The sequence below is a fragment of the Alosa sapidissima genome, chromosome 21, assembly GCF_018492685.1.
Source record: "Alosa sapidissima isolate fAloSap1 chromosome 21, fAloSap1.pri, whole genome shotgun sequence".
Lineage (NCBI taxonomy): Eukaryota > Metazoa > Chordata > Actinopteri > Clupeiformes > Clupeidae > Alosa > Alosa sapidissima.
The window spans coordinates 29,477,675-29,493,884 of record NC_055977.1 but is presented as its reverse complement, the minus strand read 5'-3'; the positions used below and the strand labels follow the sequence as shown (position 1 = coordinate 29,493,884).

The 16,210-nt window shown below is 41.6% G+C and overlaps 1 protein-coding gene across 4 annotated transcripts; it reads right to left on the bottom strand.

Moving 5' to 3' along the window:
- Positions 1–57: 57 nt before the first annotated feature.
- grhl2b (grainyhead-like transcription factor 2b) lies at positions 58–16,091 on the bottom strand. 4 transcript variants are annotated; one of them, XM_042076190.1, is made up of 16 exons: positions 15,721–16,091; positions 13,803–13,989; positions 13,085–13,152; positions 12,611–12,965; positions 12,213–12,268; positions 11,827–11,989; positions 11,338–11,449; positions 8,151–8,245; positions 5,300–5,458; positions 4,400–4,457; positions 3,864–4,003; positions 3,276–3,313; positions 2,987–3,111; positions 2,443–2,528; positions 1,692–1,756; positions 58–1,550 (listed from the first exon to the last, which is right to left on the bottom strand). In XM_042076190.1, exons 1-16 carry the CDS (start codon positions 15,738–15,740, stop codon positions 1,436–1,438), a joined length of 1,842 nt encoding a protein of 613 aa, XP_041932124.1. In that variant the 5' UTR covers positions 15,741–16,091; the 3' UTR covers positions 58–1,435. The 4 variants fall into 4 exon arrangements, with proteins under 4 accessions (XP_041932124.1, XP_041932123.1, XP_041932125.1 ...); XM_042076189.1 differs by having other exon boundaries at positions 12,611–12,971; positions 15,721–16,090; XM_042076191.1 differs by having other exon boundaries at positions 2,987–3,078; positions 12,611–12,971; positions 15,721–16,089.
- Positions 16,092–16,210: the final 119 nt, after the last annotated feature.

The window sequence follows — 16,210 nt, the reverse complement described above, 5'->3', positions numbered from 1 at the left end:
ACACAGACATCTGTTTTGTTTATCTAATAAAGAAAGAAAAATAATTACAAAAGAGTATTTGAGTTTTTTTCTGCCTCATATTTATTTTCATATAGGCTATGCTTCTTTTAAAAAACACATAGTAACAATGAACACAACATGGGTTTATACAATCTCCAGAAGTTGCTATTTACATCACAGACAACATTTATTAAAACATGTAATAGTACTGTAACAAGTGCCCTACTACTCTCTACTTTGGCCAACAGTTTGGCAGACATATTCCACACACAGGACATGACAGACCTATGTAATGATGCATGATAGAGTGAAGTCTAGAGAGTGTTCACCAATCAGAACATGGCAGATGGCACTGCTTTACTAGCTCAGTTCCGCCTTGGCAGTTGAATACAAGGCTCACGTCATCCAAACAGATGCATAAAAAATAAATTCACGTTAAATAAAATGGAAAGATAATAGCATATCCATTAATTAGTATCCGGGGTGAGAATATCACAGCACTGATTTTGAGCCAGTGAACGAATCCTGTGAAAGTTTTGTGACCAACTGAAAATCTATGAAATAAAAGGACACAAAACAGGAGTGCATTTCTAGGGTTCTATTTGAATAGATTGGGACTACTGAAGCACCATCTCTTTGAGTACTTTGAACTATACCTGTTATTATGCACTCCACTATGCATATACTAAAAAACAACACATCTGTACATGGTTAATTAACAAAATATATTTTTAACAATGACTCAATACATATTCAATGGCCACACACGCAAACAGACCACACCATAATAAACATATTTAAGACCAGTGACTCTGTAATAAAAATGCCATTTTGAATGAATTCAAAAAAAGAATCCAAACTTATTCTTGGTGGGTCTAAAACTAGCACACTATTCTAAGCAAATACATGTACTCTGTATGTTAGGTCCTTATGAAGAATTCAGGCTTTTTGATACGTGTTGCGAATACTAGCAAGCTGTCTTCACAGAGCCTGTACAACAGAAAGGCAAAAGTTAATGAACCTCATTTAGCTTCAAAGAAAGAACATGCTATGAACACCAACAGAAGCATCTTGAGTTGTGTTCAATTTTCAGGTAACAGGTGAATTCATAGCATCGTAGTCACTGTTAAGGTGGGTTACTTAAAAGGACTGCATGGCCCAATATAAATACACTGCTTGAGTGAATCCTGTTTGGATCAACTCTGCAAATGTCCAGAGCATTAAATAGGTCCACAGAAACAACTTCCTGGATCCATGGAAGGGATTTACAGAGCATGACAGTAGTTTGGAGAGGATGCACTCTTTTGCAGATCCATCAGTGCCCCCTGGTTCTCTATCTGCTCTCCTGTTGGGGATGAGATTGGTCTAACTTTTGAACCTTTGAGTGTGACTGATTGAAATGTGGCAGTCCTCATAGTCTGAACATGGAGCCATGTCAGATCTCCGTCAAAGTGATTTTATATCCGTCTGCATAACCCTCAATGTTCAGGATGAAGGTATCCTCATTGGAATAGTGCTCAATGATATTGTCATCCATGTTCACCAGGATCCTGCAGAAGACAAAGCATCAGGTAAGCATGATGGTAAAATAGCCAAATGCTACTGGAACAGAAATGGAATTGTCTTGAATGTGTGTCTGATTCAGCACACACAGTGAGACAGAAAGTACTCTGACTCAAGACCTTACTCACCCTTTTTTGCTTTTCTTGTAGATCTTTGCTATTCTTTCAATGGGCACTCCGTATTTTTCTGAAATCTGCAGTGTTTTTAATAAACAAAGCAAAATATTATAACAACAATGTAAAATCACATTCGAACATGATGGACTGCCTGTTCTTGAAAATACAATAACAATGTCCAGCAATTACAGGCATTTTTAGGAAAGAAAATTCGGTAACACTTTACTTAAGATTTCTACAACCGTGGCCCACTGGTTAGCACTCTGGACTTGTAACCGGAGGGTTGCCAGTTCGAGCCCCGACCAGTGGGCCACGGCTGAAGTGCCCTTGTTGTAGCAGGCAGCTCACTGCGCCGGGATTAGTGTGTGCTTCACCTCACTGTGTGTTGACTGTGTGCTGTGTGTGTTTCACTAATTCACGGATTGGGATAAATGCAGAGACCAAATTTCCCTCACAGGATCAAAAGAATATATACTTATACTTATACTTATACTTATACTTATACATAAGAGTGATATCACACTGTTATAACCCTAACCCTAACCCTAACTTGTCATGACAAAAACTGAATGACACTTGACAGAAGCTAGTGACGGAAGCGTTTAGGACTTGTTTATAATGTTTATGACACGTTCATGACAGTGGACAGTCTTATGTAGATACCTTCAAGTAAATTGTAACCGAAAATTCTTAGCAGCATAACTTCAACACAATGACTGACTGCATAGCTAAAGCCAGTGCTGCATTTAGTTGAAATACTCACAGCTTCCATCAGCCCCTTCAGTGTGGGAGACTTAAGCATCAGGGCATCAAACACTTCATCAGCCTCTTTCCTCACGTACAGCAGAACTGGACAGGCAGAGAGAGAGAGAGATCAGATGGATTGGTCCTTTTGTAGTACTCGCTCATTTGCAGCTCCATCAGGAGCTTCCCCCTTGGGTGATTGGTCATTATAATAGTGCTAAAACAACAAATCTAATGCTAGCTTGAGGCTGAAATTGGACTGGTATCAGAACAAAAACTACATTTTATGTGTATTTAAATGGTCTACAACATATTTCCAGTGTTCTTTGGTCATACTCTAATTAAGAAACTGATAAATAAACAATATGGTCCTTATAGCATTGCTGAAACAAAAGATGTAAGATGCCTGAGACTTTTGCACAGTGTATATTGAAGAGTAGAAGGTGGAAATAAGGGTTTTATTTTCAAATATGTGTTTTCAAGGAGCCCATGTCTATGGGTATATTTCATCATCTTGCCAGAAAACCACAGCAAAATTCAATATTGTCATGATTGATTCTTACTTTTCTTCTGTGTCTCTTCTTTGAGCTGTTTGTGGGGCGTGGGGCAGAAGTCTTCCTCAGGTGGCCGGAACATTCGCTTCACCAAGACACTCCTGTCACCATCACAGGAGTAAAGGCCAATCACACTGGTGCATCGTTTGAAACAGACCAATCAGGAGTCAGTAACATGCAGCCACCTCACAGTATCAGGCCATGATAAAGATCAAAGTTGAAGACTGCATGTGTGTCTTTGTCAATACATGTCACTGTGAGTGTGTGTGTGTGTGTGTGTCTGTGTTTGTATACTCACCCCTCCCTCTCCATTTCTTCTGTATTGAAGGTGAACACCTGGCAACAGAGGTAAAGTCATCTATTAAACATTTTTTTGTATTTAGTTGTACAGAACTATGTCAAAAGAAAAAGAAAATAGCACATTCCTGGTGTTCCCATTGCTGGATGCTGTTATTTCACAACCCCATGAACTAGCCTGCTCTGATGATGGTGATGCTTGACATAATGACCACTGCAGGTGAGCAAACATCTCCCGGACCCAAACTGGCATGCCCACCCTAGGAAACCTGACAGTGGCATTTGCAGGTGATATTTGGAAAGGTCCATTTATTTCTTTGTTATCCCTCAAAGAAAATCTCATTAAGGTACCTAATGCACTAGATAAAGATGGTGATGGTAGTTTCATTCCACTTCACAGGTTCAGCAGAGGCCATTTCTAAGGTTAGACACTGAGACAGTGTCTAACCTTAGAGTTAGACACTGTGACACTGTCTCAGTGGGAGAGTGAGTCGTGGCCAGGTCAGTTGCCATCACCCATGACTTGGAATCTGTGTTGCCACTTTTAATCAGACAGGAAACAGAAACCTGCCTGTCCAGTTGGTCTCACCTGTCCTGCCCTCTGCAGATTACCAAAGTGCACATCTGGGATGAAAAGGACTGGCTGGGCATCCAGGTCTATCATTGTTTTGAAGAATGTTGTGTCGGACTTCTTGGGGAGGGCAATTACCCCCATGCTCCCATCTTTGCCTGATGAATGGAGGAGAAATTGAAGGTATGAGTGTTTACTATGCAGGTATGTTGATAATCTGAAAATAAGAGGGGCTGAATAGGCCATAATTCATACTTCACCTCTCACACACAATGTGTTTTTAATTAGGGTGAAAATTGTTTACCTGTCATATGTTTCTCTTAAATTGCCCATTTTCTCTTTACACTAGTAGGCCTACACAAATTTCACTTGTCACATTCTGTAATCTAAACATGAATAAGAGATTGTTTTTGTTTATATACAAATTGTAAAAGAATTTTGTATGTGTGAGGAGGTAAAGTTTGAATTACTACCAACACCATCCGTCATAGATAAATGTATTCCCACAGATGAGAAATGCTGTGATAAGGAGATTGATTTAACAGAACACTGACCTTTGGCCTTCTTGCGGTTCTGTTTCCTCTCCTCATCTCGGATCTTTCGCTCAGCTCCCTAAAAAAGGTGAACACCAATCAATGACTGTTTGAGTATAGACACTGAAGCAGATGTAGAGTACTACAGTTACACTTATATAATCCCTTTAGCCTTTACAGTATACTAGCCTATACTAAAAACATGACCCATCAATCAGGATTCTGACCTCACTGAATACCCCTTGTTCCATTAGAGAAGAGTATCTCAGGCAGGATCAGCTTTTAGCAGTCATAAGACAGATGACAGTCAGGCATGGAGCCTTCAGGTTTGTGTATTCAAATATTGAAGAGCAGGTGTTACACATTGTAACTGTAAAGATGTGTAAAAAGAAAGAAAACTCGAGCAACATACTACTGCCAATGTTAAAACCACTGGCTTATGCCTACATAGCGTCAGTACTAGTGTGGAGACTCATAGCACAAATGGTACAGTAGATGTGTCCCTAAGAGGAAGGTGAAGCACAATACACCACCAGGGGGAGGCAAACAGTCATCCAAGAGTGCAACTAAAACTTATCAAATCCTGATGCCTACAGCTGAAACTATTGGGCTCATATACGTTAGTTTAGGCTAACTTGCCGGACTAAAGCAAGATTTGGCTTCCGGAACATACTACATGCTTACTACATCTTTCCTCATGTTTCAAAGGCATGTAACTACAAGTTCAATCCCTATTCCTTAGTAGTGAATACACACCTAAAATTGACCTAAAATTGGCTAAAAGCTTTCTGTGTGACAGATGCCTTCTGAAGAGACTGTAGCCACCAAACATACAAGCCCTACCCAGCCAGTCCGGCTGCCCTCTGATCAAGGTTTAGTGAAGGGTCTTTGAATGGTCAGATTACAGGAGTTGGGCTTCACCTTGTCACAGAAGACCTTGATCTGGCAGTAGGCGCGATGCAGGGGCTTGTTGCTGCGGTTGTTGTAGCTGTAGGTGTCGATCTGGATCATGAGAGGAAGACCTTTCACTCCTTTCTGTGAGGAGAAGTCAGTGCTGAGACAGTTCACTGTGATGAAGATCTGCAGACAAACAAGCAAACACACATCATATACCAATGACAAACACACACTATAAAACAACAGCACAGCGTGTTTCAAACACTCCCAATGAACCTAGACTCTCCAGGGGTATGTTCTAATTATCAGAGCAAAGATATACTGTATGACAGGTACAGTGCTGTTTTTATGGCTCATCGTGCTACTAAAATGACAGTTATTTTAATGACCTTTTTCCTGATATGAGAAATGTTCTGTGCTATTCTCTCATCATCCTACCTGCTACAACTTGCCCGACACTGCCAACACTTTTCATAGAGAGCAAAAAAGGACACATGTGTAAATCTTTGTCACTATGCCATTTCCTTTGGCTTTCGTTAATTAATTACAAAAGAATCATTATCGTTTTTGTTCTAAGATTACAAACATTTTTTTCTCCCCTTCATCAAACAAATGTCAAACTCAAGTCTAACGGCCACAAACATTGCAAACATAACATTCATCACCATGACCTCATCAATCTCACAGTTACATGATATCTCGCCCTAACTGGAGTTCGATTGAGTCTTTCGTCACTTTATGGTCTTGGAGAATATAATGATAGCTGGCAGATCTTTGGCAGTTTCTAACACAAATGCATCTCATGTGTGACCTAATGTGGAAACATGTGACTGCTGATAGATTCTCACAGTTCTTGTGTGTGACACTCCTTCTCACACAAACTTGGACTTAGTCAGGTGAGGTTGGGCGTATCACAAAAACAATTTTCCCACCATCCCAACCTCTACACCGTGTCTCAGCTTGTGTATAAAGCCTACCAGTAACCAGTTACAAACACACACACACACACACACACACACACACACACACACACACACACACACACACACACACACACACACACACGGTTGCTCAAGGAAATAGACATGAGTTTTTCTTTTTCTTTCTTCAAAATGTAACAACTTCACAGTAGTCCCCCACTACTGAATGTATTAAGTAGTTGGATATTAACCATAGCAATGCCCATTTGGACAGCTGGTAAGAGCACACTTCTCTGTTTGTATTTCATATTCAGCACCTGCATAAGGCCCAAAATACAGCCCAATTAAGTGGTTTATAGTTCTTTGTACCTCAACACCTCATTTTGTTAGGATGTCGTAAACATATTAAATCAGCAACATAAAGTACAATGGAGAAACATTTCTTTGTTTTAATATGTGCTATGGTTCCCTTTGAAGTCTGTCACACACAATCTCCAATGCTAAATGCAAATGGCTGGAATCATGCATCATGAACTTTTCCTGGGGCATTTTCTCTGCTCTGTAGATCAATGGCTCTCTGAGAATCTGGGGTTTATAGTCAGTGCTTCCTTTACCTTGAGTGGCATGGTCTCCTAACCCTTATGCACAGAGAACATGAAGGCTAAGTAGGATTCAGACAGAGATGGTTGTCAGTGCTGGCTGATTTAATTGATAAGATTGCCTACCCAGAGCTGTGTGCATGCATTGGCAAAGGCAGACACTGAGACACCACTGCCATTCACTAAAAACTCATTAAATGGCTCAGTTCCCAAGCTATGTGGTTTAGCCCCACACAAGGAAGTCAATACTCTAATAGCTTCAGCATCCAAACAGCTGAGAAAAGGCATTAGGGAGAATGGATCAGAAAGCAAATATTGACCATTTAGTATTGGAGACGAGCGCAGTGCAGAGTGTTTGTTTTGCGCTTTACGGGCACAGAAGAGCCAAATAAAGAACTCAATAAAAGGGCAGAGCTATCTGTGTGGCATTACAGTGTGTGTGTGTGTGTGTGTGTGTGTGTGCGTGTGCGTGTGCGTGTGCGTGTGTGTGTGTGTGTGTGTGTGAGTGTGAGTGTTTGTGTGTGTGCCCCTGCATCTCTATGTGTGTGCCCCTGCGTCTCTGTGTGTGTGTGTGTGCGCGTGCATGTGTGCGTGCGTGCGTGCGTGCGTGTGTGTGTCTGTGTGTGTGTGTGTGTGTGTGTGCATGTGATACTTGCTTTGCTCATCTTTCTCTCTCAATCTATCCCCCTACCTCTCTCTCACACACACTCTCTTTTTCCCTCAGTCTATGCATTCACCTCTTCCTCTACTTCTCCTCTCCCCTGCATGACACCTGAGGCCTAAGACTGAAAGAAAACAGAGCAAAACACACATTTCAGGGTGGGGCTGCTAAATGTATGTGTGTAGAGGAGCTCTACAGGGGGGTATACAGCATTGTGTTTGTCCTCAGCGTCACACTTTAAACAGCGTGGGCCCAGCTCTAAAGGAGTGGTCACAAAAGGAGGGGACTTCCTGAGGCACACAGGCTACAGAATACACAAACACACACACCACACAGAGAGAGAGAGAGAGAGAGAGAGAGAGAGAGAGAGAGAGAGAGAGAGAGAGAGGAAATATACTTAAATGAAAGAGAGTAATAGAGAGAAAGAGAGAGACAGGGCTGCTTTTCAAAATTCATTCAGAAAGATATAACATCATCCAGTTAATGACTGGGGAAACCTTGTTCCAAAACTCCAAGTCCTCAAGGGAGCTGGGCCAATGACATTATGACTGATGACTGATGTGCAACTATAGGATATTCCTGAAGTCTATGAGCCACACCCAGTGGTGAGGACCTAAAGTTATTGAGCTGCAGGGCCTCAGCGAATACATGAGTCTGTGCAGCCAGAATAGCTTAGCAACTAAAACAAGACATACCTTGGCTTCTTCATTCACATCCCAAGTGAAAGATACGGCATTGTAGGCAATTTCCTCAATGTTTCCAATGGTGTTGAAGCTCTCTTTATAGTCAGCTATGGAGAGAACACTTTTAGTCAATAACAACACACTCACGACACCCTGACATTACATTACATTGCTATCCAGAAAGCTGTATGTACTAACAGATATACAATAAGCAAGTTGTATCAGATTAAAGTGTTACAATTGTATATGTCAGTAAAACAAGCAAAAGTGAATGTTTTGAAAATATAGAAATCACTGAGGTGATCTTCAACCAGAGCACCATATCTGAGCATTGTTGTCTCAGACTGATAAGGGTTCCAATGCAATACAACGGCACACTCCAGCTGCTGATAAAGCTTATCTCCTCTGATAAACAATCACTTCAACCTCAAAGCTACCACATGCAGGGGAGTGGATCATGACACATGCAGAGATATTTCACACATTAAAGTTAAAGATGAGACATTGTATGCAACATACAGCATTTCGGAAAATGTTTCATATATGCTTAGAAGGAGTTGAGTCACTCAGATTGTTTGCCACTGTTATTTCACCATTTTTTGCAAAACATTTTGAGCACAGAAATATGCTATTATGATATTTTTCAAAACAGGTCATCATTCATCACCAAATCACATGTCATGAACACAGACGACAACAAGGCAGTGGAAATAAAGGAGTTATATATAGTTAGTCCAGTTAGTATATAAATCTAAAAATCTAAACGCGTTCACTACACACTGGCCAGCTGAGTGCTGCTATATGGATGTGTGAGTGCAACAGCCTTTGGAGGGTTTTCTGTGCAGTTAAAGGAGCTCAGTGCAGGAGATCATCCAGAGCTCCAATGCCTCTCAGGTAGCCACTGTGCATGGCTCTTTCTGGTCATTTTGGTGAATCTCCATCACACACATGCAATTTTGTGTGTGTTTTGCATGTGTTTGTGTCGTGGGGGTGGGGTTGATGTTCGAGGGGGGGGGGCCCAAATGAACATGCTTGCACCGGGGCCCAGCATAGCTACGCTACGCCACTGCTCCTCCAGGACCAGTAGGCGGGCCATCCCATTCCCATATTCCCAGGTTCTCAGGGAATCTCCTGGTTTTCCCAGGTGCTTGTGAGTCAAACCAGTCCACATTGGTTAAGCCCTGTATGCACCCCTACCCCCCTTGTTAAATGGGCCCCATTCAAATCCCAGATCTTGTGACATGGCCCCGAGGCTCGAGAACAATCCCGCCTCAACTGCTATTCAAATCCCAACTGTGGCGGTGTCAGGTTGCAGTCACTGTCTGTCCTGACCAGCTAGGAGCTGCAGGTTGCTGTTTGCCATATGCCCAGAGGTCACCTTGTTGCGACAACGCCCTTCCTCTACCTTTTATTCCTATATGTGCCTGTTGTTTCCCAGTGGGTCAGGCTGAACATCTATGGTAACACCTCTTCAATGCCCCCTTATCCACCTCGCTCTGCACACCCCCGCGCCCCACCTGTGAGAGTTGTGTCCAACAAAGACAGTGACGGCGTCCAGCCCGAGGGGTGCGGCTGCCTCCCCGATACCCACAATCCCCTCGCCCACAGCTGGTCCTCAACAGGCCACAAGAGGAGAACACCTGACAAGCCGTGAACACCTTCGGTCACTCCACAGCTGCTCGCACAAAGGTGTGGCTTTTTGAACATTCTAACATAAGATTCCGTTCCGCAACAATTCAAGGTTCTAAAATTCTATGTTGAATTTAATGAACCCAGATATTCTTTAGAGCGTTCATTTTCCAACATTCCCGTCACATCGGTGTGACCGTACACCTACAAGAGTTAACCATATGAGTGTTTCAGCTCACTCAATGTGACTGCACACATTCATGCATTTAGTCATTATATTTGAGTATCTACATTTGATTCAAAATGGCTTGCAGGGAAGTCAAACACCCAGAAAAGGCAGCAGCATTGCTGCAATGGCATGATACTGTATTCCCTATGATCCACCAACACAGCAACAGAGTTGTTTGTTGTCGGTAATCCTGCTCATCCTCCTATGACAGAGCCAGGCATGCTCCTGTCACCTGCCGTCATTAGCCAGGCAAATTAAACCACAGTCACTGGGGATACGGAAACAGGTCTTTTCCTCTTTTAAACACAAAACACTGTGTACCTACTTCATGGTCACCTTTTAGCACTGTCACTGTCTAACGCAACTTTGAGTCTCAGGACTATGTGGTTTCCCTGACATAACTTGGGACAGGTGTGGAAAAAAAATGTTGTATAGACTGAATGCCTTGAAAGTTAAATGGTATCAAACCTGAGATGAATTATTAAATAGTAGTCTGTCTGTTACCATCAAATAAAAGAATACGTTTCAGTTCTGTGTTGATTTATTTGTGAGGCCTACAGCAGAATGATCCATTTGAATACCGTAAGCACACACAACACAAGAAGCGTGGGACATTCCTCTGTCTGTTCCAACAAGCCGAAGATTTCTCACCATTCAAACGGTCTCCCACATGCCACTGCAGCATTGCTGCGTGCACAGGTCACAGCTTGCCATCCCAATGGGAACCGTCCATACCTCACAATAACACTCCAGCATACCGGACCTGTTCTCTCATGACACAACACAAATCCCTCCAACAGCCGTGTAACGTGTACCTTACACACACGTACACACTGGTACACACTTTCACTCAAAGCAAGATTACTTTCCATAGTTTCAACTAACAAAACAATCAAAACATGTTTTCCCTTTGAAATTTAAATTGAAATGCTAAGCATCATTATTTTAGAATTTGTGTCAGGGAAAGACCCAGCTGGGTTAACTTCACACCAGATGGAGATCTGAGGAGCCATGTTCACTTAGGATGGCGTGAGAGGGCCTGGGGCAAGAGCCTGAATCTGAACGGGGGAGGGGGGGGGGGAGGATGAGTTGCACTTGTTGACTGCACACCTGTTTACAACGCACACCTATACCTTTATAACTGATGTGTAGAAGCAGCCAAGTGGATCCTTGTTCCATTTAAACATTTAAAATGTCAACTCAGTCGTCATGGCATCATGATGCAACTCACTGTCATACAGTACATTATAATGCATGTCAGGGTACTGTAGCCAGGAGCACTGAGCTTCGCTCTGGGGAACTTAGTGATCTCTCACTTGATGGGAAACAGCAGTAACTCACCGATATCAAGGACCCGCTGTTTGGCTGTGTGTTGGCGGGAGTGCCAGTACTTCCAGTATTTCAGCTGCTCATCACGGTTCTTATCCTCACTGAACACCACCATAATCACACTCTGAAACGAGAGGCAGGGAACACAGTGTGACATAATGTAAACATTGCAATAGGCTGATAATAATAGACTGATTGCTTATCTTTGATGAGTGCAATTTAATCTCATTGAAACAAAATAGTTGCACACAGTCATTAGTATAGCTCAGATAGATAGAGATAGATAGATAGATAGATAGATAGATAGATAGATAGATAGATAGAGTAACTACTTAAAACCTGGGGGCGCAACATGTCATGTGGCGCAAAATCTCATTGTGAGAATCCCATAATGCACCATTCACCTAAGATATCTACCGAGATTCTAACACTAGCATGACGCACTTACTGTAAGTTACCTACATGAGTTACCTATGTGTATAGTGTGTTGGGATCGCTCACCCTGACTTTGCTGATGGGATGTCTCAGTCGCTTATTGGCTCCTGTTTCATTCAGGGTCACAGCATAAAACTGGCCTTTGTTCAGGTATGTCATGGGCCCATCTCCCTGTTTCTGACGCAGTGACCTGGTAGCCTCAAGGGTGTACTGAAAAGTGTCACTACCCCTGCAAAATATAAATACAATGCAGCAAGTTATTTTATTCACTTAAATACATTCCTTTACAAATTATATATTGTGAATATTGAAAATATACATTTGATTATCTCTGTAACACTTCACTGTTTTATGAAGGTTTTCAAACAAACTTCCACAGATTCATGCAACTGTCAAGTCTGTTTTCAGATAAATTTGGGATGGCAAAGGAAACCCAGACAGGCGCATCTTACACATCTGACTGCTCAAACACAAAACCATCAGCTCCCAAAGACGAAGACCGGTATTTCTGTTTGAGGAGAGAGCACAAAAACACAACAGAAGTCTCTGTTATAATAGCATAATAACTGCTAACATACAGTAATATCCAACTTCATACATCACTAACAACAAACAAATCATAATCACAAACAGTGTTACACATTACAGTATTATCTTATAGTATTGATAGTGAACATATGTATCCTAGTATCCTACATCATACATCTAAACTGTGCACCAGGACAAACCACTGCCTCTCCTCACTATCAGCACTATTTCACTACCTAACACCTTCATGTGTTCAAGGCATGGAGGTCAGTCAGTGTCTTTCTTGTCATGTTGTGTGAGCCCTGGGTGTCCCTGTCCTCACCCCGTTGTTGTCCTCCTCATAGGTGCTGTCAGGTGAGCTGCGCTGCTCGTCTTTGCCGTAGGCGCCATGGCTGAGCGTCACGGCGTCGTAGCTGTGGCTCTGCTCGTACACCACCCGCGTGTGCTCCTCCCCCTCCGGACGGTAGTGCACCGCCCCGGCCCCCATGAACACCGGCGTGTAGACCTCAGCCTTCACCACGGTAACAGCAGCTGCCTCCGCGCTCTCTGTGCCACACTGGTCCCGTTTGGAGTCGGGATGCTCAGGGTTGAGCGACAGGTTCACCGGCACTGACTTCAGCACCTGAACCCGGTTGTCCACCGTCTCTACCTCACCTTGGCTGCCACAACCCACCAAACTGTTCCTAGGCAACAGAAATAGGCCTAATAAGGACACAGACAGCGATAAAGTGCAGTACCATCACCTCACATTAGCACAGATTAGCATTAGCTGTCATATCTGTGACATGCCACTGACCTCTTTTCCTGCTCCTCTGAAATTTCAACCACTTTGGGGATGGGTAAAACCCTTTTGTCCTTGGGAACCTGAATGAAAATGAAAGCGGAGACAAGTCCAAACATATTAGGAGAACAGTTTGAGATATGGGTAAAAAACAATGCTGTGCAGCTTTTTTTCACTAACATGGTTCAACATTACAGTATTGCGACATTACAGAGGATGAAGGTCAAAAGCATTGTGTTTTACACCTTGTGCATGTCAAAGCCCTTTTAGAAGTTGACAGTGAATAAAGGAATCTTGGTAATGTCTCTTAAGCCTGAACCATGTTCACAGTGTAATACTCATGAGTAACACCTAATATACAGTAACTAATAGCTTTTTAAAAGATTGTCTATATCATGGTACACGTAGGCTACAATGTATATTACGGTAAAATTCAAATAAATATACATTATACCAAAATCATTGCTCAAATAATCAAATTTTGCTTAATATATTAATTCAGAAAGACCTGAACTCTCACTCTGTTGCATGGCAATGACAATCCGATTACTTGCCTATTTTTTGCCTGACTGACAAAGAGACTGACTTAATCATACTGTAAAACAACACTGTAGAAATACCATATTCACTTTGTCTCTCACAAAAGGAAACTCTAATGTGTGTGTGTGTGTGTGTGTGTATAGTACACAATAACTATGTGTGTTGAGTCATCTGATGGAGGATGACCTCTGACCTTGTAGTAGTCATAAAGCAGACCCAAAGCTGCTGCACTGTCCTCATCACCATTGATGCTCATCATGGCTTTGGTGGCTGCTGTCAGGGGGTTCTCCAGGTACGACCTCCATGCCTCATCCTCGCTGGTGTAGGCCCGGCGCGGATGGAACGAGGTCTCATTGGGCACGACCACCACCAGCCGCTTACTGCCACACACAACACAACAACAAAATGTCAGGGGCAAAAAATTATTAATATATTAATATTTCTAAATATGACACAAAATAAAAAATACTTAAAAAAATCTAAATCTAAATCTAAAACACAAACTGAATGTGATTTACAGACAAGTGAAAGTTCAATTTTTTTATTTTTTTATTAAATATGCATTTCTCCACCTGCTCTGCATTATTCATTGATAAGTGGGCCAATGTCAACATATTAACTGATTATGTATTATGTCAAATGTATCAAATCGATTCACTTATAGCCTCACATTTCTGGGTACAGAGCATGAGTAACTTTTCCCAACAGGTTGGTTTACAATTTAGTCCCTGAGGGTGCTCTCTTTCTCTAACGGTAACGTTTTTTTAGAGTGAACATCATTGTCCGATAATTTCTGTGAATGTCTTGCTGACAATTCAATTCATATGGTTGTATAACTTTGGAAATGCTGCTTGACTTTTGATAGGAAGTAAGCAGAGCATGTCACGTTTGACAGAATAACTGTCAATCAACTTCCTGTTTTTGAAAGATGGTATTTTTACAATGCTTTTCCATGATAAAATGCATTACATCAATGAACAAACTTTATTGTCTTCCTGTCATGTATATCCATGTTACATAGCCGAATGTATATTTACAATATAATCTCATCACTTTTGGCTGTTATTTCTGCCTTACCTGCACATTTGTACAGATTCAGTGTGACATCATGCCCTTTAAATCACACAGATCCAACAATAATATGTAGAAGCATAACAACCTTTAAAAAAACAAATGTCTTGCTATGCAGAGCGTGGTCCCGTAGCCTACCTAAAATGTTACTGCATGTGGTTTGGGTCATTTTATAAGTGAATGGCAGTGCAATTCTGTCCTAGGCTATACTGTGCAAAACTATTTGATCATCCTCTGGTGCTGATCCTAAATGGACAAATTACTTGAATCCCAAAACATTCTAGTTAAAGTTCCTGTATTGTCATGTGAGTTATGGATCAAACATGGCTATTTCATTGCTTGTCATTTTCAAGAATAGAAAATTATCAAAACATTGAAAACATCTTAGTCCAATGTAGGCTAATGATAAAACTGCCATAATACACAAACTTTTCTTGTGTTAAGTGATATACATTGTAGAATAACAATCTAGCCTATCTGAAGTTATCAATCTAAATCAGAATATCTAAAACAAAGTCTATTGATAAATCTGGATTTCCCTCTAAAAAAATAACCAGGGCTAGAAAACCAGAAGGGAAATTACCTAATTTAAGTTGAACTAAAAACAAATCCAACTTAGCTGATGTGGAAAAGAGCCTTATAGCCTATAACACAGTTATGCCATACGTTTTAAAAATATATATATATATATGTTTGATGCCTTTGAATGTGTTCATTTCTGATTGTCCATAGGATAGTTATGTTTAAATGCAAAGAATCACCGGTTGGATTTTTTAAATCGATTCAGTTCCGTTGCTTTCCCCAGAAAATGGCGTTTGTCAAATACCAATTAGCCTGCTGTACGCAACCATACCATAGCATTCTATTTTACAATCATAGCAAGACTGTAAATCCGTATAGATGACCCTCGTGAGGTCTAACCATATTTAATATAAGCAAACAAAATTGAAAAGGAAAATATCTGTCCAAAAGGTAATCTTTGAGCCTGATGAGAAGGCAACCCATGTTCTGATATATGTTGCTCTGGAAGAAACACTTACCTGTCTGTCTCCTGTGACATATTTTGCTTCCTCCACGATTCTTCCTTGTGAAACTGGACTTTCAAGTCGGTGCAGGTAATAGAGTAGACTAAGGCTGAGCAGAGTGAGCGAGCCAAAAACCCGGGCTACAGGTAAGTCTACTTTTCTTGCCCTGCTTATTTCAATCCCGTCTCACCTGCCAGGTACGGTACGACACCTCAGCACCCCAGCGTCCCCTAGTCCAGACGAATCTCAGTCAGTAGCCCAAATAAATATTTGTAATTGCCTAATAGAGAAATGTGAATCGTTCGTCGGTTATATGGGCTAGGCCTCTATAGGTAGCCTATATTAGGCTACTTGTAATATTTGGATAACTTTAGGTTGTTGTACAGAAACTTTGATGGAATTCTTTCAGTGTAAGGTACTTAGGTTGAACGAGGGACGACCCTGCGAGATGATTGGCCGAGGAGCACGATCTACCGCGGTGATAGGTTACCACGTCAGAAAAATA

Coding starts and splice junctions, on each gene's coding strand:
- grhl2b (XM_042076189.1), bottom strand. CDS start 15,740: ATGTCACAGGAGACAGACAG. Junction 4,458..5,299: donor TCAAGGTCTTCTGTGACAAG/GTGAAGCCCAAC, acceptor CACCTTTTTTAG/GGAGCTGAGCGAAAGATCCG. Junction 2,529..2,986: donor AGAAGAGACACAGAAGAAAA/GTAAGAATCAAT, acceptor CTGCCTGTCCAG/TTCTGCTGTACGTGAGGAAA.